Below are 22134 nucleotides of genomic sequence, written 5' to 3' on the forward strand. Positions count from 1 at the left end.
TGCACGGGTCCCTCAGTCTGGCCGGAGATGGAGAGACACTGCCTGGAGCCGTGTGCGTGTTACCGTTCACCCTTCTGTGCGTTCCAATTCCGTTTCGGTAGCAATTTGCAGTCAGTGCCGAAAACGAGCAGTCCTTACGCGTTTCGTGAGAGGTTTATCAGAACCCTAAAAAATATATGGTGTAGCAGGGTCCTCCTCAACCTATTGTTTCTGTAAGTTTTCTTGTAATTGTCCTATTTATAGCTAAATCCTCCCTCTTATAATATTGTAAAGTGCTACGGAATCTGTTGACGCTATATAAATGGCAATAATAATTATAATAATAATAATAATAAAATCTGAAAAGTAATTAGCATAAAATGCATCTGGCACATGGAATGCAAAGCCTGCACATAAATGTAAAATAAAACAGAAATATTGAGTGAGTGAAACTGTATGGATTATATTTTGATAAAGTTATCAAAATTAAAAATTATTCTAAGATTCTGAAAGTGAAAGTCCCTATTTTTCAAGAAAACAAAATTCTCTTAATTTTAATTGACTATTTTAATGTTTAGAATTCTAATAAAGCTTGAATTGTTTAAAAACCTTACTAAAGTCCTTATTCTTCAAAGTGTAAATGGGAGGATTCAACATTGGGATAAGTATAACGTATAGTAGAGCAAAAAACTTGTCCTGTCCTGAAGAATACATAGATCTGGGCCTCATATACAAACAGGTCATTGTTCCATAAAAGATCAAAACGCAAGTCATGTGGGAGATGCAAGTAGAAAAGGCTTTACTTCGACCAGTTTCTGACTGAATATTTAGAATAGAAGAGATAATAAAAACATATGATGCTAATATAAGTGTGAATGAACTCATGACTACTACAATAAACAAAATATAGGTCCACATCTCAATGTAATATGTATCATTGCAGGAAAGTTTAAGCAATGGAGAAACATCACAGAAAAAATGGTCAATGTGGTTAGATGAACAGAAGGACAACTTAGAAATGAAAACTGTGTGCAGAACTGGATCCAATAAGCTACCAATCCAGACTCCTGTTATCAGATATGTACACGTCTTGGGACTCAAAAGTAGAGAATAATGAAGAGGGTAGCAGATTGCTACATAGCGATCGTAAGCCATAACAGCCAGTAGTAAGACTTCTGCACATACAAAGACAATGAAGAAATACATCTGAATGAAGCACCCTGCAAAGGAAATCATCTTATAACGTGTTAGGAGCATGTTCAATAAATTGGGTATAATGGTTGAGGTGTACAAAATATCAATGACTGATAAGTTACACAAGAAGATGTACATAGGTGTGTGTAAATGTGTGTACAAAACTATAGATGCAACAATGGTAAGATTACTAAATACTATAGTCAGATAAATAAATAAAAATATTATAAAAAGAGGACATTGAAGATCTGGTGAATTTGAAAATCCATCCACTGTGAATTTGATAAGATTGGATTTATTTCCTGATGACATGTTCCTGCCTTGATAAGAAAAAAAAAAAAAAACAAGATCATATTTTAAGTTACTCTTTTATCTCAGAAATGTATGCTCTTAAAATATATTTTGATCATTAAATTTACCTACCTTTATTTGGTGTTTTTATTTTTTCAATCAGTGTAATAGTATTTTAGACAATAAACCAATAGTTGTGTGGTCTTACTACATATTTGCCCAGCAATCACTAAAAGACCATAAGCATCTCTTTTAAATTTGTAACATTTTTCCAATTGATATGAATGAAAAAATGCTGGAGTTAAATGTACCACAGAATCCAGATCATGGTTGCAAAATCAACATCAAAAAAAGAGAAGCTGAAAAAAATTGGAATTTGATTTTATCTTCACTTAAATTTTCCAATTTGATCCTTAGCTCATCACGTCACATTTATTAAATCCACATTTATAGTGATTTTAGAACCAATTTACAATACTAATGTGAGCAAATTAATGCTGGTACTTGGAGAATTCTTGCACCATTTTTTCAACCCAAAATATTTATAGAATTAATAGGACGATGAGAAGGAGTGTTCCTGCTTCACTTAAGCACTTTTGAAGCAATTTATTGTCTTCTTCATATCCATTCAATAGGAATTAAATACACGTCTTTCCAAATTACTTCCAAAATGTTATGAAATAAAAAAGTATTTTACAAGATAGTGCTGCCAATATTTACAAATAGCTTCTACATAATATATATAGATATATATATATATATATATATATATATATATATATATATATATATATATATATATATATCTATATATATTAATAATTCTTTATTTTGGTTGTGCAAAGATAAACAGAAAATCTTGCATTGCCACAACAGCTGATGCAGTTCAGTAAACATAGTGAAACAGTGGTATAGCATACAACATTGCACATTTGTGTAAAATAGTATAGAATATATGAGAAAAGCAATAAGCTCTCTGCGCAGTTTTACATTAACAGCATGCTAGTCTAACGTGACTAGGTGGTCGTTCCACAGGAGATATACAAGCTTAATATCAGTGTCTAGACCTACATAATATTTCTTAATATGCTTTTTCAAAGCTCTCAGCAGAACGATTCTGCAGGTATGTTTGTCTTTTTTATGCTACACCAGAAAGCATATTAACCTACATTCGGAATGTACTGCTGTGCACATACTTTCTATAGGGAATGTGAAGAATTAATGGAATACTTCTACTTGTATTCCATAGTGACTCACCCTGCTCCACTGTGTGCACATGTCCCAGTGGTCACTCTTTATGTAGGTAATACGAATAATTTAATGTACAGTTCTAGTTATCATTTACTAAATAGTAAATAATTATTACAAACGTTTATATGAATGTCATCAAATATGACTCTTTGACAGTTTTAGGAAATCTATTTTTTAGACCAGATGCTACCAATAGTTTATCTACATTACCTTCATATATAGATTTTGGGGTTTTTATGGTCCATAAAAATATGTAAACGTACACAGTTTTTATTTTTCATTTTAATGTCATAATTTTTTTGGAAAATTATTATTACATTGCAGTATTTCCAACGTTGGCCACAATGTAATAGGCTTTCCAAATGATTCAATACTGTCAGACCAGGCTAAACCTTTCCAAATTATTAATCTACAGAAGTCACCATTAAAACTATTTGAATATTTTTAGATAAATCATTTGAAACGTGTTTCTAACACAGCATTTAATCATTTGCAAAGCTTATTAAATCAAAGCCATTGCTTGAACTATTTGCATTTAAGCATCAAATCTGTTGTTTTTTCTGTTATAATAGATAATTTGAAACAAAGTAAAGGGACACTTGAGAACCCTAAAGTTTATGGCATATAGCAGTAAATGGTTTTTTTTTTGTTTGTTTAGCAATTTTATTGGTATTTTCAAGAGTTTTAACAATGCATAGATTAACATGATGCATGGCATGGTATCACAGTCACAACTCATATCAGGTATGTAATAGTAGTACATCACAAAAAACATTTGTTTATATTGTCATACATTAACATCATAGTTCCCTACCCTGCGTCTGAGGGAAAAAAAATCTAAAATACCGCTGGGGTTTCCCAACCAAACTTATAGTCTCCAAGGATGGGACTATGTATACAATTGACTCATTGGTTAAGGTCACAAATTGGCTGGACAGTAGGGGGGAAAAAGGAATAAGTAAGACGTAATCACGGTCTATATCTTGATTGTACCAACATTACAACGCAGTAGTTTGATAACTGTATTGGTTTCACCTTGGTGACATGGGCATGGGTCATGATATATAATTAATATTTAAAAATGCAACGAGTCACCAGAGCACAAAATACTCTGAGGTATTTAAGTTAAAAGAATTAGGATTGGCACAATTATTAATTAATAAGTAAACTTAAAACCATTAGGATTGTAAATCACTTTGACAAGGATTCACAAAAAAAAATATACAGTAGGGGGAAAAGATATAAAAGAATAATAAGTGTAACGGAGCTCCGTGTACCCCGACCGAGTACCCTCCGTTGATGGATGCTCCTAGCGCTCTCAGAGGACTCCAAGCACTGCAGACGACACCACAACCACCGCAGACTCCACAACCGCCGTAGCTTAACTGGAGCCGCGCCGTCTTCCTTCCACCCTGGATCGGCTTCTGTCCTCCAGGACCGTGTGGGGAAGACCTCTCCTCCAGGAGAGCGTATCTGGAACAAGCTCTTAAAAGAGCTAAGTGATTAAGAGCTCAGGGGAATATGCAGCGCATAGCAATCCCCAGTGTGATATAGCAGTTCCCTCCAATAACGAGACACGGCTACGTATTGAGGGTCAGAAGAGGTCTCAGGTGCTGGAACACCCAGCCTGGTTTTTATTACCATTTTGAAAATACAGGACCACCCACAGGGCGGGACAAAACAACCAATCATACACGTACATCATTAAAACCACTCCCAGTAATTACACACAAAATCCTCCCCTATGTCTGTGATATAATTATGCTACACAAGGGATTAACATAATTATCACAGACAGTAAAAATACAGTTTTTACACAACATTCATAACTCCCAAAATATACATCACATTCGCATAAAAATACATATTCACAATCAATCCATTCAGGGGAACAACATACTCAAAAATCATACGAATTGGACCAGGGGTTCAGAAGTTAGTACAAATGTGCATTTGACCTTCTGGAAGCATGGTTTTACAGGGCCCTCTATCCTGGAGACAATGGGGGGAAGTAATTCAATTATCCAGGACTAGAGGCAGACTCCATTAACCACATGGTTGCAAAACAACATAAAACACTTTAAAATACATAAAGTCACATTTTACACATAACACACAGACATTTCACATATCCCCAGATAGCTGGGATCTGAGCGCACAAAACTACCGAATAGCGCGCAGATCCTATTCACACAGTTCAATTGCCATGGAGCTAAAGTCTTTCCCATAGTCTTTCATTATATGAATAGGCTCCATGGCATAGCCATCTGGGGTATCACCGCTCACACAGGGCCATAGTCATAAGGAAGGAGGCTGGCAAATAGGCTTCTCCACAATCCAGGGAAGCAGGGCAATTTCTCATTTAAAGGGCCAGTTACAAATAGCGATTTGTAACACATCTCCCCTTTGGGGGGAAGACTAACCAGGCATCTGACCTTCTGTCGGTCAGTGCCTCCGTTAGTCGATCCACCAACCCACAATAAACAGATGTCCGAGTAGCCCCCCCACAACATCAAAGTACAGGAACAGCCCACCCACAACACACAGTCACTGCACCTGGGTATTTGGCTGTGGTAATGAGGCCACATGCCGAGGGTACTTGAAGGGCAGAGGCCAACTGCACTCTGCCCAGATGCCAGCTCTTCTGCTGGGGTAGCCTGCAGGACATCAGGCTCTGGACCAGGGAAAAAGGTAGGGCAGAGGCCGACTGCAATCTGCCCAGCTGCCAGCTCTTCTGCTGGGGTAGCCTGCAGGACATCAGGCTCTGGACCAGGGACAAAGGTAGGGCAGAGGCCGACTGCACTCTGCCCAGCTGCCAGCTCTTCGGCTGGGGTAGCCTGCGGGACATCCGGCTCTGGACCAGGGACAAAGGTAGGGCAGAGGCCGACTGCACTCTGCCCAGCTGCCAGCTCGTCTGCTGGGATGCTTGGGACATAGTCCGGCTCAGTAGCCAAGGGAACATGGACGTCAGTAGGGGTTAACATTGCCTCTGTTAACTCTGGTGCCACGCTAGGAGTTACCTGGGGAGGGGAATTTGTACTTACCCCCTCCTCTGGGTGTCCCGGTGAGGGTAGTTGGGGATCTGGAAAGGCTGTCCAGCATCCCTGTAGGTCAGGCACAGAGACCACGGTCCCATCTGCGCCGTCTGGGGGATTGGTGTCTCCCCTTGTTAGGGTAAGCTGCCGCTGGGGAGAGGGTGTGCTGTGCTCCTTTCCCGGAAACACAGGCTGCCGCTGGAGAGGGAGACCGCCTGTCTCCACTCCCGTAACATTGTCCTGTTGCTGTAGAGAGGGACCAACTGTCTCTGCTCTCTGTAGGACACACTGCTGCTGGGGGGGAAGGTCGGCACCTTCGGCCCCCTGGGGTACACACTGCCGCTGGAGAGGGAGACCGCCTGTCTCCACTCCCTTACCATTGTCCTGTTGCTGTAGAGAGGGACCAACTGTCTCTGCTCTCTGTAGGACACACTGCTGCTGGGGGGGAAGGACGGCACCTTCGGCTCCCTGACACTCACTCTGGGGTTGGGGATCTTCCCAGTAAACCTCTACGATATCCTTCCAGCTGAAGGGCTCTAGACCTGGTTCTGCTTGTCGGGTAGGTTGGGGCTGCACGGAGCTGAGCAGGTGTAGGTAGTCTTGCTCCAGCTCCCACTCCCTTGTTACCAGGTGGGTCATGTCTTCTCTCACCTCGCGTTCGTCAGCCCAGACATACATGCCCATCCGGTAGTCGTAGATGTCCCAAAACCTAGACTCCTCCGTGCTGCCGAAATCAAGATCCTCCTCCATGGCATCCTGAAGTAGACCAGGACCATCATAATCATCCCCCTCCGGTAGGTCGTGCTCGGCCGTCCAGGGAGTAAGTCGAATGGTATGCCACCAGAGGGCCTGGTATGCGTTGTCTAGCCCGATCTCTCGCCATACCAGGGTCTCCAGTCTTGCCACCCACTCATCTAGGGGCTGCTCCCCCAATAGACATATTCGCATTGCCACACGCTTCTGTAGCCGCTGCTCATCACTGGGGAGGCCCTCACCTCGCCGCCACTGGGCCTCTTCCAGGGCATCATACCAGAGTTCCCTTCTGGCTGCATCCCTGTAATCTGCGGCCTCCTTCTCCTCCTCATCATGGAACGCTGTCCGCAAACCAGCTGATTCCATCCTGTTGTAGCCAGGGGCGCTGCCCAATGGCTAGCGTTGCCCTCAATTGTAACTCCAAACGTTACCAGTGTCTCTGAGCTGCTTCTCCTCGCACTAGGACGCCATCCCACCGCTGCCACCAATGTAACGGAGCTCCGTGTACCCCGACCGAGTACCCTCCGTTGATGGATGCTCCTAGCGCTCTCAGAGGACTCCAAGCACTGCAGACGACACCACAACCACCGCAGACTCCACAACCGCCGTAGCTTAACTGGAGCCGCGCCGTCTTCCTTCCACCCTGGATCGGCTTCTGTCCTCCAGGACCGTGTGGGGAAGACCTCTCCTCCAGGAGAGCGTATCTGGAACAAGCTCTTAAAAGAGCTAAGTGATTAAGAGCTCAGGGGAATATGCAGCGCATAGCAATCCCCAGTGTGATATAGCAGTTCCCTCCAATAACGAGACACGGCTACGTATTGAGGGTCAGAAGAGGTCTCAGGTGCTGGAACACCCAGCCTGGTTTTTATTACCATTTTGAAAATACAGGACCACCCACAGGGCGGGACAAAACAACCAATCATACACGTACATCATTAAAACCACTCCCAGTAATTACACACAAAATCCTCCCCTATGTCTGTGATATAATTATGCTACACAAGGGATTAACATAATTATCACAGACAGTAAAAATACAGTTTTTACACAACATTCATAACTCCCAAAATATACATCACATTCGCATAAAAATACATATTCACAATCAATCCATTCAGGGGAACAACATACTCAAAAATCATACGAATTGGACCAGGGGTTCAGAAGTTAGTACAAATGTGCATTTGACCTTCTGGAAGCATGGTTTTACAGGGCCCTCTATCCTGGAGACAATGGGGGGAAGTAATTCAATTATCCAGGACTAGAGGCAGACTCCATTAACCACATGGTTGCAAAACAACATAAAACACTTTAAAATACATAAAGTCACATTTTACACATAACACACAGACATTTCACATATCCCCAGATAGCTGGGATCTGAGCGCACAAAACTACCGAATAGCGCGCAGATCCTATTCACACAGTTCAATTGCCATGGAGCTAAAGTCTTTCCCATAGTCTTTCATTATATGAATAGGCTCCATGGCATAGCCATCTGGGGTATCACCGCTCACACAGGGCCATAGTCATAAGGAAGGAGGCTGGCAAATAGGCTTCTCCACAATCCAGGGAAGCAGGGCAATTTCTCATTTAAAGGGCCAGTTACAAATAGCGATTTGTAACAATAAGTTATAATTGAAACTTATATAAATTGATTTAATCGATAGGGACAGGGAAATCACAAAGAGGGTTAGAAAGTAACAGATTTGTAATGATATATATGGTTCACTGATTTCAATTAGACTAAGAATGGTATACTTGTCTAAACTTGTTATAATGGTATTTTGAGAATATGGATAGAAAATACCTGCACTGGAGAAGAATTTTGATATACACGTTAAATAGTTTGAATGATTGCAACAAATTGATCCAGGGTGGAAGACGAGGGGAAAACGGGAGGGAACCCCAAATAGCGTTGAGAGGATAGAGTTGGATTGAAACCCCCAAAACAGGGGAGATTAAATGTAAAAGTTTGTAATTAATGTTTGGGCTGGGGAGACTTATTTAGATAGTGTTAGGCGGGTGGAAGGTGTTAAAAAAAAAAAAGGGACGCTCATAGCTCCGCTCTCACTATCCTTATCTTGGAGACTCCTAGATGAGGACAAGATTCCATTTAGGAGATTTTCTCCTTATGGATCTACACTCAGAGGTTAATACTGGGTTATTGGAATGATTGCCTCTGGTATAGGAGAGGATGTTGTATGATTGGTGTGGTGGATGTGGTCAGGGCGGGGGCCCACTCTCAGAACAGAAAGAGATTTATTATCAGGTTTAATAAGGCACAGGAGAAGGCAAATGGAGTTAATAGAACTTTGAAGAAGAGCTTAAAAAAGAGTAATGGTTAAATTTATATCGATAAATACCCAAGGTTTAAATTCCCCTAGCAAGCGAGCGATTTTGTTTGATTATATTAAAAAAGAAAAAGCTCATATCATTTTTTTACAGGAGACACACTGGAAAAGAAACGATAAGCTGAGATTTATCCCACAACGTTTTTCAATAGTAGTAACCGCCTCATTAGAGCAACAGAAGAAAAGAGGGGTAGCCATTATGATAAATGAAGATTTAGATGCCATGATTATCTATCAAGAAACAGATGAGGAAGTTAGATTTATTATAATGATAATTAAGATCCAAACAGAATTATATACGTTGGTAAATGTGTATGCGCCCAATAATCCCTCAAACAAGTATTTTTATGATCTCTTTGATAAAGTAGAAAGATTAAAACAAGGTAAATGACTCCTATCGGGGGATTTTAATCGCATAGTGGATGCAAATCTGGATAGGAAAACTTAAAATCCCATCGGGTTAAATAAAGCAGTAATCTCACAGGCAGTACAATTTCAAAGGATACTTAAGAAATATGTTTTTTTGGATATATGGCGTGTGTTCCACCCACTGGAGAGGGATTTTACATGCTTCTCCAGATCATTTTTCTCATACTCAAGAATTGATTTAATCTTGGGCTCAGTCGGCCTTACTAACAGTACTAAAAAAGTTCTTATAGACAAAGTAACATGGTCGGACCACAATGCCATAATTTTGGAGTTGGATACAGCTAATTATAGGGCAAACAGAACTAACTGGAGACTAAATGACAATATTTTTTCGACTAAAGAAAATAGAGAATATATTAGGGATATGACAGATAGGTTTTTTGAGGAAAATTAGGGTGGAGAGGTTTCGCTCCCAGTCGTGTGGAACGCATATAAAAGCGTCATCAGAGGCCATTTAATTAAGTTGGGTACTAATGACAAAAAAAAAGAAGGGACAATCTCTGAAGGAACTTTACGTAGTTTATTATAATTTATCTAATGAAAACAAACTCTTACCTACTCAGGAGAAAAGTATAAAAATGTTATTAATACAAAATCGTATAAACGATTTATTATTAGAGGAGAAAAAGAGAAATCTACAATCCCTAAAGATCAACTGGTACTATAAAGGAAATAGGGCGGATAGGTTGCTTACCAACAAACTGAAAAATAAAAAACAAATGAGGAGGATTCACAAAATTGAAACTGGAAAGGAAACGTTATTATGCCCGAAAAAAATCGGGGCAGCTTTTAATGATTATTATAGCCGACTATATAACTTAGATAAAGAAGGACAACAAACTTCCTCTGCAGAATTTTTCAAAAATAAAAAAATGCCCAAATTAACTAGAGAACAACTGAGTGAGATTAATAAACCAATAACTTCAGAAGAAATAACTGTAGCCATAAATAAGTTACAGATAAATAAAGCACCTGGCCCAGACGGTTTTTCAAACAAATTTTATAAGATATATAGAGACACCCTTTCGGTACGTCTTGCCAGAATATTTAATAAAATAGTGGAAGATGCTGTGTTCCCCAGGGAGATGCTTCAAGCGAACATAGTTCCAATTTTGAAGCCAGATAAAGATCCAGCCAAATTGGCGAATTACCGTCCAATTTCTCTTCTAAATGGAGATGTTAAGATCTATGCCTCGATTACAGCAGATCGGTTAAAAACTTATATTCCTGCTTTAATACATCAAGATCAGACTGGATTTATCCATGGTAGAGTAGCTTCAGGAGGCCTTAGAAGGATTCTGGATGTACATGATGTCGCTATTAGGAGAAAGGTTCTCCTTCTGACCCTGTCACTGGATGCTGAAAAAGCGTTTGACAGGGTCAGATGGGACTTCCTGGGAAACGCATTGAAGTCGTTTGGCTTAGTAGGAACGGTCCACGACGCTATTATGGCGCTATATACCGTCCCCTCAGCCAGGACTATAGGCCCAGGGATAGAGGCGGACTGGTTTAGTATCAGGAACGGCACAAGGCAAGGATGTCCTCTTTCCCCGATGCTTTATGTTTTAACTATAGAGTTTCTTGCAGAGACCATAAGGCAAAACGGAAATATAAAGGGTTTTTTTGTTAATAACTTTGAACACAAGATTAATCTTTATGCTGACGATGTAATTCTCATGTTGCAGAATCCTAGAACATCACTGCCGGAATTGATGAGGATATTGAGCCATTATAGTGAACTTTCAAATTATAAAATAAATATTAATAAGACCACAATAATGACAATTAATTTATCTAGGGAAGAAAGAGACTTTATTAAAAATTCTTATGATTTCGTCTGGGCCAAGGAATATATTTTGTTCCTTGGCATTAAAATACCAAGAGATATAAATAAAGTTATAGAGGCTAATTTCCTTCCTCTTATAAAAAAATACTAATAAGACTTTAAAAGAATGGGCTGGCGGGGGCGTGGCCTGGCAGCTCGAGGGAATGGTTGTGTGAGCCGTCAGCTCCAACGAGGGTATCAAACTTACAGCGATTAGAAGAGCATTACCGACCTTTACCAGCCACCAAACACAACCACCCGTTACCTGAACCGCCATGGCACAGAGATCAGTGAAAAAGAACAAACTGCGCCCGGCTACACTGAAGATCGCGGCACTAACATCTCCGCGACGGTCTCCACAAAATGGCGCCGGCGGCCCTTCCTCGCCAACAGCGTGCTCTGACAGGAGCGACAGCACTTCTATATCATTAGGAACGGCTCTCCCAGCGTCGGAAACAACTCTCCACAGAATGCTGCAGGAGCTACAACAATCTCTGCAAGCAGATTTCTCTAAATTGGCCCGTGATGTAAGGGCAGATATCCAAGCAATAGGTGAGAGAACTTCTTTATTAGAAGACAAGTCTGAGGAGATCATTGAGGCCCATAACACCCTGGCAGGGGCCCATGACTCATTAGAGGAGAAAGTCGCCTTCCTCACAGCTAAGATAGCAGATCATGAGGACCGAGACAGGCGCAACAATATTCGACTAAGAGGAATACCTGAAGACATTGGACCGTCTATGTTACGGGATTACACCATGACATTTTTCAAAACCCTTTGCCCGGAACTTACAGACCGGGATCTTTGCCTAGACCGCATACACAGACTACCGAAACCAAGATTCCTGGCGCCATCTATACCCAGGGATGTGATCACCCGGGTGCACCATTTTACGGCCAAAGAACAAATAATGCGTACAGCGCGGATAGCCAACAATCTACCGACGCAATATATGGGAATCAAATTATTTGTGGACTTATCAGCCGCCACCCTTATGAAACGTAAAGAATTTATGCCGATTACCAAGGCACTGAGGAGTGCCGAAATCACATATAAATGGGGCTACCCCACGTGTCTTCTTCTCAAGAAAAATGGTTCGGAGCACCAGATAAAGTCAGTACCGGATGGGCTGAAATTACTGAAAGACTGGGACATTGCCATTGAACACGCGGAAGATACTACCCACAAGAGTGATATGCGCAAATCACCCACGAAAATCTCTAAGGACTGGTCTCAACTGACAAGACACAAATGAGACTGTAACACACTAGTTGCCGGCTGGTGCAGTGTAATCCATACCCTCTTCAATGAGGCCACACGGAGACACGTGAGATTGCTCATATGCAATAATTTGGTTACTTTACATATGCTATGCGCTGTTTAGAATGTTTTAATATGTGTTATATGTTTATGTTTTTCCCTCTACGACACACCTTTAACTGCTAGGTAACAAAGCGGTGACGTGGTTTCTCATTTTAATTGTAACCATGATATAAAGGCCGCATGAGATAGATCGACAACCATCCAGACATGGCTGGAATTATTATTAGTAATATTTTCCAAACACACTCTAAAGCATAAGAGGTTGACGTACTATCTACAAGTGCCCTCCCCCACTCTGGCTCTATAGGGCCTATATTTTCTATTTTGACTATGGACACTATGTCCTGGTCTGTCTTTCTGTATATAGTTGCCTTAGGGCAGAAAATTCTTTACCTATCCCCTCCGTACCCTACCCCCTCATCACGGACTCCATTTTCATGCACCAATGAAAAGCAGCTCTTATTGAATGTCATTAACCCCAGAGGTTCACAAACGGGTTTACACCTAATAGTTCCAACTATCCTAAACAAATACTCACAGACGCCATATAAGAGGCGGCTTGTAATGTGTAATAGATCAGAATGTGGTATTTCATTTCATCCACAATGTTTAAAGGTGACGATGTATATAGTACAAGTAGACTGGGACAGTGAACAGGTCGAGATCCCTCTATGGGCACCTGACACACTAACCCCAACCCAGGACTGGCCATGGCTTTAACCATATTATCCCTTAACGCCAAAGGCTTGAACTCCCCTCACAAAAGGAGGCTCGCCTTAGCGGAAGCAGTTAAATCGAAGGCAGGTATTGCCTTCTTTCAAGAAACCCATTTTTTGAAATCTAATATGCCTAAATTTTGTTCCAAAGCGTTCCCACTAGGATTTCACACAACGTATGTTAAGAAGAAGAGAGGGGTATCAATATTGATACATAAAGATGTGGCCTACTCGACCCATAAAATAATACGGGATAAAGAAGGTAGATTCCTCCTCGTACAATGCCTCATAAATAATGCACCATACACACTTTTAAATGTATATGGCCCCCACGATAATCAAGTGGAATATGCAAACAAGTTAATTTCCTTAGCTCAATCCCACTCGTTCGGGACACTAATTATAGGAGGGGACACAAACTTTGTCCTAGATAGTGGTTTAGATACAACTTCCGAGAAATCGGTCGCAAGAGCATCAGCTCAAAAACGCTCTAACATAGCAGCACAACTCAGGACAGCAATACATACAGCAGGACTATTAGATATCTGGAGGGTCTTACATCCTATAGACAAGGACTACACGTTTCACTCCCAGGTTCATAACTCATACTCACGTATTGATCGTTTCCTGATCCACGCATCCACAACACCGAACATACAAGCAGCACACATAGGAATTATAACATGGTCTGACCATGCTCCTATCACCATATCAATACAAGAGAAATTTTCTAATATAGGTCGGGGTACATGGCGTCTTAATGAAACACTCCTGAAAGATCCCCATATACTGGCCCAAATTAAAGAAGATCTTGACTCCTATTTCGAAATAAACAACACTCAACACTCCTCCATAGATATGATTTGGCAGGCTCATAAGGCAGTGGTCAGAGGGTTATTTATTAAACATGCAAGCCGCGCAAAAAAGAAAAGGGAAGAAACATATAATAACCTTATTAAAGACATAACAGCCCTCACACATGCCAACAAAACAAGCCCTTCACCGAAACAACAGAGTGAGCTGAGGGACCTCCAACATAAACTGCATGAAATTGACCTAGACAAAACCAATTACATACTACAGAGATGTAAATATAAATTTTTTGCCCACGGGAACAAATCTGGTTCCGTACTGGCGTCCAAGCTAAAATCACGCATGGCCAACTCCCGAGTGGCATAGCTACTATCCTCCAGCAACTGCAAAGTGACTAACCCTCAACATATTGTAGACGAATTTGCACAATACTATAAAAAACTATACAATCTCCGAGATGACGCTAACACACATACCCCATCTGCGACCCAAATACAAAAATTCTTAGCATCGATCCACACCCCCACATTAGCACAGACAGAAATTGATCTTCTCACAAAACCGATCACCGAGACAGAACTGTCAACAGTGATTGGCCAGCTGCCAGCACATAAATCACCGGGCCCAGACGGCCTTCCCAATATTTATTACCAAACCTTCTCCAAAAATCTCACCCCCTCTCTCACAAAACTCCTGAATCACTGTTTTCTCACGGGCACCATGCCACATGAGATGTTACAGGCCCACGTCTCCACACTGCCGAAACCGGGCAAACCACCCACACTATGTCAAAATTTCAGACCCATATCGCTTCTAAATTGTGACACGAAAATTTATGCTAAAATCCTGGCTGAGAGAATGAAACATATCTTGACGCGTATTGTACACAACGACCAATCAGGATTTGTTACAAATAGGCAAGGTTCGGACAATACGAGAAAAATTCTAAATGTCCTTTCCCATATGGAATCAAGCCACATGGAGGGCCTTCTTTTAGCGCTGGACGCGGAGAAGGCCTTCGACAGACTGAACTGGTGCTACATGACGCAAGTGCTAGAAAAATTTAGATTTCCTGATGCTTTTATACAAAGCATATTAGCGCTATACTCCAACCCCACAGCTAGAGTATCGAATGCGGGATTCTTATCAACGCCCTTCCCAATAACGAATGGCACCCGCCAAGGATGCCCCTTATCGCCCCTATTATTTGTATTATCATTGGAACCTTTAGCATACAAAATACGACACAGCAACGAAATTACAGGGATACATGTATCTCAGAAAGAATACAAACTATCTATGTTTGCAGATGACGTCCTGATATCTCTGTCCAATCCGACACAATCGCTCCCCCACCTCATGCACATCCTAGATGAATACAGTGCGATCTCGTACTATAAGTTAAACCAGACTAAGACGCAGGCATTACCAATACGACTCACATCGCAGGAGGTACACACACTAAAAGGGAGATACTCCTTTGATTGGAGGCACGCACACATTACATACTTGGGTATTAAAATAGCAGCTACCCTTAGGGGAATCATCACGCATAACCTATCTACCCTGCCGCTAATGTGTAAAAACCTTCTTCATAAATGGAAAGGAGTTATGCTTTCATGGTTAGGAAGAATAAACGCGGTTAAAATGGTGGTTCTCCCGAAACTGTTATATGTGTTTAGGATGTTACCGATTCCGCTCTCACCCACTCTAGGCAAACATATACAACGCATAATCAATATGTATATATGGGAACAAAAAAAACCAAGATTGCCGTTGTCCCTACTCCAGACCCCAGTGAAAAACGGGGGACTTGGAGTCCCTAATATTTTAAACTACCAGAGGGCGGCTATACTGGAGACAGCAGTTAAACTCCATGCCCCCAAACTAACGGTACAATGGGTAGACTTGGAAAATGAATACAACCCGAAAGGTTCAGTAACAGACCACATGTGGACTCCCAGGTATCTCAGGGACAATACATGCCCCATATTGCCATTGTCTAAATTTTCAGTCCAAGCATGGGATTACCTACACCGGAATAGCAAGACAGAATATAAATTTTTACCCTGGGCTCCACTAACTGCACTCAAATCGATCTCACCCTGGCTATCGCTGAATAAATGGAGAGATTTGGGAGCCCTACATATTACTGACCTATGCAGACGAGATAGTATCATACCATTCCCGGAATTACAATCCACCCATAAACTACCTCACTCCTATGTCTTCCCCTATTTGCAATTAAAAAGCATAGTAGAAGATAAGGTATTGAAATATATGGACAAGGAGCAAGCCCCCAGTAAACATACACTTATACTGTATAATAGATGCCAGAGAACTCCAGTAAAAGCCAAGACTTTATCTATGGGTTATTCAGCATTGCACGAACAACTCCCCATCCAAGACTTTAAATTCAAATCCCAATGGGAAAAAGAACTTCAATTAAATTTTACGAATGACCAATGGTTAAAATCGTTGCTAGCATTAAAAGGCATTACTTCCTGCTACTCCCACATAGAAGCCCATAAGAAGTTAGTGTTTAGGTGGTATATAACACCGGATAGGCTTCATAAAATTTACCCAGGCACCTCAGACCGGTGTTGGAGATGTGCCCAAGGCAATGGCACCATGTCCCACATTTGGTGGGATTGCACTCTTATTATCCCCCTTTGGGAAGAGATTAAGGCACTATGGAACAAAATTCACTCTCAGACACTAAAACTTACCCCGAAGGTGTGCCTCTTTCTCTTAATGCCGGATGATATCTCTCAACCTAACAAACAATTATTGGCAATAATAATAATGGCCGCACGTAACCTTATTGCCACTCACTGGAAACAAAACACATGCCCACCATTACCACTGTTGCACCAAAATATCAGAAAGTTTTTGAAATATGAACTGATATCAGCACAAACAACCAAACAAATCAAGAATGCTCATTATAGCTGGCAGCTATGGATCACCACACAAACCGAGTAAACAGGCAATAGGGATGAGGTCTACCTTTCAGTGGGCTACACCGTAGACATTTCCGTGTGATACACCACAAAATGCTGTTCCTAGGATGTAGAATAACATTTGGCATATGTGGATAGTGTATATGTGTAATGATATGTGGCATTGTGTACAGTATGAAATGTATAATTGTATAAAATCTTGTGGATCCGTGATTACCCCCCTTTATGTCCCCCTGCCCCCCCTTTTTCCTTTCTGTACCCCTTACCCTTTACTTGTTGAGAAAAATGAAAAATCTTTCAATAAAATTCAAATTTGAAAAAGAATGGGCTGGCAGAGAGATTTCTTGGACAGGTCGTATAAATACTATCCGCTCATATATTCTGCCTAAATGGAATTATCTTTTTAGAATGATTCCTATACAAGTCCCAAACTCGTGGTTAAAAATGATACAGGCAGCTTTTTCCAAATTTATCTGGAAGGGCAAGAAACCGAGAATAAGTTTACAATTATTATCTAAGAAAAGAAAAGATGGGGGCCTTGCTGCCCCAAATATAATAGAGTACCATAATGCATGTATGCTGGCACATATTGTTAACACGTTAAGTACAGATCAAAAGAATCAAGCTTGGTATCAAATAGAGCAAGTAATGGTAGAGATAAATAGCCTACCTGCTCTGTTTTGGACAACAAGGAGGAAAGGAAACAAAAATAATTCAGTCCACCTAGAAAATTCGACAATTATACATAGTTTATGGAGATATTGGTACAAAATTAAGAAAAATTACAATATAGAATATAGATTATTTCCCTTTTTACCTATTGAGGTGATTAATAATAATATTGACGATATTAATATCAGTGGCTGGTCACATCAGGATATTGAGCACATCCAACAGATAATTGATACAGAGAAAATTAAGCCATTTAATCAACTACAGTTAGAGTTTGGGATTGATAATAGGGAGATATTTACCTATTTGAGAATTAAGTCTTACTTGGCGAAATTTTTGGATATTCAACTTAATAAAAACATAAGTACTCTAAAGAAGATTATTGAAAAATATAGACTTAAAGGTCACATCTCCAGATGTTATGAATTTTTAAAGATCCCCCAGAAGTCCTTTCTATGGAGATCTAAGACTAAGTGGGAAAAAGATCTACAAATAGTAATCCCCGAGCAAGACTTGATAAACGAGATAGTTAAAGTAAATAAAATGATTCATTGCTTAAATATAGTAGAACATTTTTATAAACTCCTAAACAGATGGTACATGGTCCCAGATAAATTGGCCAAAATCTATGGAGATCAGAATCCCGTTTGCTGGAGATGTGGTGAAGAGACAGGAGACTATCTCCATATCTGGTGGCATTGCAGATATTTAAAGAACACTTGGAAAACTGTATATAGGCAGATTTATAATTTGTGTCAGCTATATATACCATTTACACCACAAAGTTTTCTGTTACACCTGGGATGGCCTTCTATGCCTACTGAGAAAAGTATGATGACAATTCATATTTTAATGGCAGCCAAGATGGTTTTGGCCAGACACTGGAAAAGCAATAAAATATTAGAGTGGACTGAAATAAAAAAACAAGTAATCTACCAAAGTAGGATGGAAATGGGAATAATTCTGAACAACTCAGTCGGGTTAAAGAAATTTAGCAAATGGGAAACAATTGTTGATAACTTTATTGCCAATAAGGAGGAAAATTATAATTATTGAGTGGATGGGTCACCCCGCAGTGTGTATGCTTCTGGATGTGCACTTGTAATACTGTTCCTATTTTTAGGAATAGGTACAATGGATAATATAGGAAGTATCATCCGGATGGTAAGCTTCAGTGTATGAAAGGTATATGTTTTTAATGTACCTCTATGGTTTTAAAATCCTTGCCTGGAAATTATAGACCTGTGAGCTTAACTTCTGTGGCTGGTAAAATATTTGAAAGGTTATTAAGGGATAATATTCAAGAATTCCTTGAGAAGAACATGGTTATCAGCAAAAATCAGCACAGTTTTATAAAGCACAGGTCATGTCAAACTAACTTGATTGCATTCTACGAAGAAGTAAGTAGAAGTATAGATCAGAGTTTTGCAGTGGGTGTGATCTATTTGGATTTTGCCAAGGCATTTGATACAGTTCCACACAAAAGATTAGTGTTCAAACTCAAGGAAATCGGTCTAGATGAAAATGCTTGTTCTTGGGTAGAACATTGGCTTAAAAACAGTACAAAGAGTTGTCATTAATGGTAAATTTTCAAGCTGGACAGAGGTGGCAAGTGGTGTCCCTCAGGGGTCTGTTCTTGGACCCCTTCTATTTAACATGTTTATAAATGATCTTGAAGACAGCATTGAAAGTCATGTTTCAGTGTTTGCAGATGACACAAAACTTTGTAAAATAATACAATGTGAGCAAGATATTACTTTGCTGCAGAGGGATTTAGATAGACTGGAGGACTGGGCGCTCAAATGGCAGATGAAATTTAATGTTGAAAAATGCAAAGTTATGCACTTCGGCTTAAAGAATACACAAGCAACGTATACCCTTAATGGAAGCGAATTAGGGATAACAACACCTGAAAAGGACTTGGGAATTGTTATAGACAACAAACTATGCAACAATGTGCAATGTCAATCAGCAGTGGCCAAGGCCAGTAAGGTATTGTCATGCATGAAAAAGAGCATTCATTCTCGGGATGAGAATATCATTTTGCCTCTTTATAAATCACTGGTAAGACCACATATTGAATATGTTGTGCAATTTTGGGCACCTGTTCTAAAGAAGGATAATATGGCACTAGAAAAAGTGCAGAGGCGGGCTACAAAATTAAAAAAAGGAATGGAACATATCAGCTATGAAGAAAGGTTAACAAATTTAAACCTATTTAGTTTAGAAAAATGTCGCCTGAGAGGGGATATGATAACATTATACAAATATATTCAGGGCCAATACAAACCATTGTGTGGAAATCTATTCACAAACCGGACTTTACATAGGACACGAGGCCATGCGTTTAGACTGGAAGAAAGAAGATTTCGTCTAAGGCAAAGGAAAACATAAATTTTACTTACCGAAAATTTCTTTTTCCTGAAGATTAGAGGCAGTGCTTACACCATAGGGATATCCAATCTGGAGGGAAAAAACAGGCAGGCAAATCTCCAAACATTTTAACCCCTCCCCTAATTACCTCCTTTCCAATAAGTAGCAGCTCCTCCTGATCATCCCCAGACAATACATAAGCCAAATAGCTGCAAAATTACTGAGTTTATTAGAAAAAGGGGCGGGAATTGTAGCACTGCCTCTAATCTTCAGGAAAAAGAAATTTTCGGTAAGTAAAATTTATGTTTTTCCTATCAGATTAGAGGCAGTGCTTACACCATAGGGATATAATAAAGCAGATCCTGAGGGCGGGTTTCAGTTCACTACTGCTTGAAGCACCCTGCGCCCAAAAGCTGCATACTCCGAGGCCAGTATGTCCCACTTGTAGTGTCTTGAGAACGAAAGGAGAGAGGACTGAATAGCAGCTGAACAAATTCGAGACGGAGAAGCAGCTGCACGCAGAGCCCATGACGGCGAAACAGCTCTAGTAGAATGTGCCTTTATAGGGCCTGCAAATTCCGTGCTACTCTTAGAATAAGATAACAGAATACAATCCTTCAGCCATCTAGCCAGAGAAATCTTCGAAACCAACATACCTTTTCTTTGTGCCTATAAACAAGACAAACATACTGATATCCTACCGGAAGGATTCCGTAGCTTTTAGATATTGCCAAAGACATATCTTTACGTCTAAGCAGTGAAAATTACTTACCAAGGCATTAGACGGATTCCGACAAACGGTCGGCAAAACCACTTCTCGGTTGACATTGGCAACAGAAAAAAACTTTAGTGATACCTGAAGGATCGAGCTTCAGAACCTCCTTGTCCTGATGAAAACCAAAAAGGGAAAATACTCCCGAAGCGCTCGGATCTCACATACTCTTTTAGCTGACGAATAGCCACCAAAAAAAAACGGTATCCAACGAAAACATCTTCAGGGAAATTTCTTCCAATGGTTCAACAGGCGGTACTCAAAGCGCGGAAAGGACCAAATTCAGATCCCAGGGAGGACAGGCTTCCCTAACAAAGGGCACCAAACGTGTCAGAGCTCTGAAGAACCTTGAAATCAGAAAATTCGAGGTGAAACATCTGAGGGAGAAGAAACTGATAGTAGAAACATGTAATCTAAATGAAGCAGGATTAAGACCTTTGCAAATCCCATCTGACGGAAGCATAGAATCTTCTGGATGGACGCGGAAACAGGGTTGACTTCAAACCTACAACACCGCTGAAAAAACTTCCAAATCCTAACGTAGAACCTTGAAGTAGATTCCTTGTAAGATGCCAAAAAAAAATTTTTATAACTTCAGGATCCAGACCTTTACTCTCTAAAATCTGGAGTTCAGAAACCAGGCCGTCAAACGGAATCTCCCAAGGGCCGGAAGAGGCACCATGGCGTCCTCTAGAATTACTCCTGAAAGAGGAAGCTTCCAAAAGGTGGCCCCCGGAAAGTTCAGGAGAACCGAGAACCAACTTCTTCTTGGCCACCATGGAAGGATTAGGATAATACTTACATTTTCCAGCCTTACTTTTTGAAGTATTCTGGGAAGAAACACTACTGGCGGGAAGATATATGCCAGGTTGAACTTCCATGGTACTGACAGGGAATCTATGAAATCCGGCCTGTCTGCTGGATTTAGGGATGCAAAACGTCTTGTCTTCCTGTTCACTCTGGATGCCATCAGGACTCTCTCTGGAACACCGAAGCGGTCTGTGATGAACTTGAAAGTTCTGCATGACAGGGACCAATCTGCTTGTTTCAAATGATGCCTGCTCAGGGCATCTGCCACCACATTGAACTTTCCTAAAATGTGAACTGCAGAGATTGACATAAGGTGCACTTCTGCCCACAGCATGATTATTGAACAAAGGCTTTCTAATCTTGTTGATCTCGTACCTCCCTGTTTGTTCAAATATGCCACTGCCGTTCGATTGTCTGAACGAATTTGAACATGTTGATCTTTGATGAGAAACTGAAACGCCAAGAGTGCCATCCATACGGCCTTTAATTCCCTGAAGTTCGAGGAACTTCTCATATCCTTCTCTTGCCAGGACTCCTGCTTCTTTATGTCTCCCAGATGGGCCCCCCAGCCCAGCGCAGA

At 40.7% G+C, this 22134-nt stretch overlaps 1 protein-coding gene across 1 annotated transcript; it reads right to left on the minus strand.

The window, feature by feature from the left end:
* Window positions 1-561: 561 nt before the first annotated feature.
* Window positions 562-1485, minus strand: LOC134574649 (olfactory receptor 5AR1-like). The gene has a single exon (XM_063433780.1). It carries the CDS (start codon window positions 1483-1485, stop codon window positions 562-564), a length of 924 nt encoding a protein of 307 aa, XP_063289850.1.
* Window positions 1486-22134: the final 20649 nt, after the last annotated feature.

The sequence above is a fragment of the Pelobates fuscus genome, chromosome 10 (genome assembly GCF_036172605.1).
Source record: "Pelobates fuscus isolate aPelFus1 chromosome 10, aPelFus1.pri, whole genome shotgun sequence".
Lineage (NCBI taxonomy): Eukaryota > Metazoa > Chordata > Amphibia > Anura > Pelobatidae > Pelobates > Pelobates fuscus.

What these genes read in the sequence shown, in the direction of transcription:
- LOC134574649 (XM_063433780.1), bottom strand. Translation starts at nt 1,485, where the DNA reads ATGTCATCAGGAAATAAATCCAATCTTATCAAATTCACAGTGGATGGA.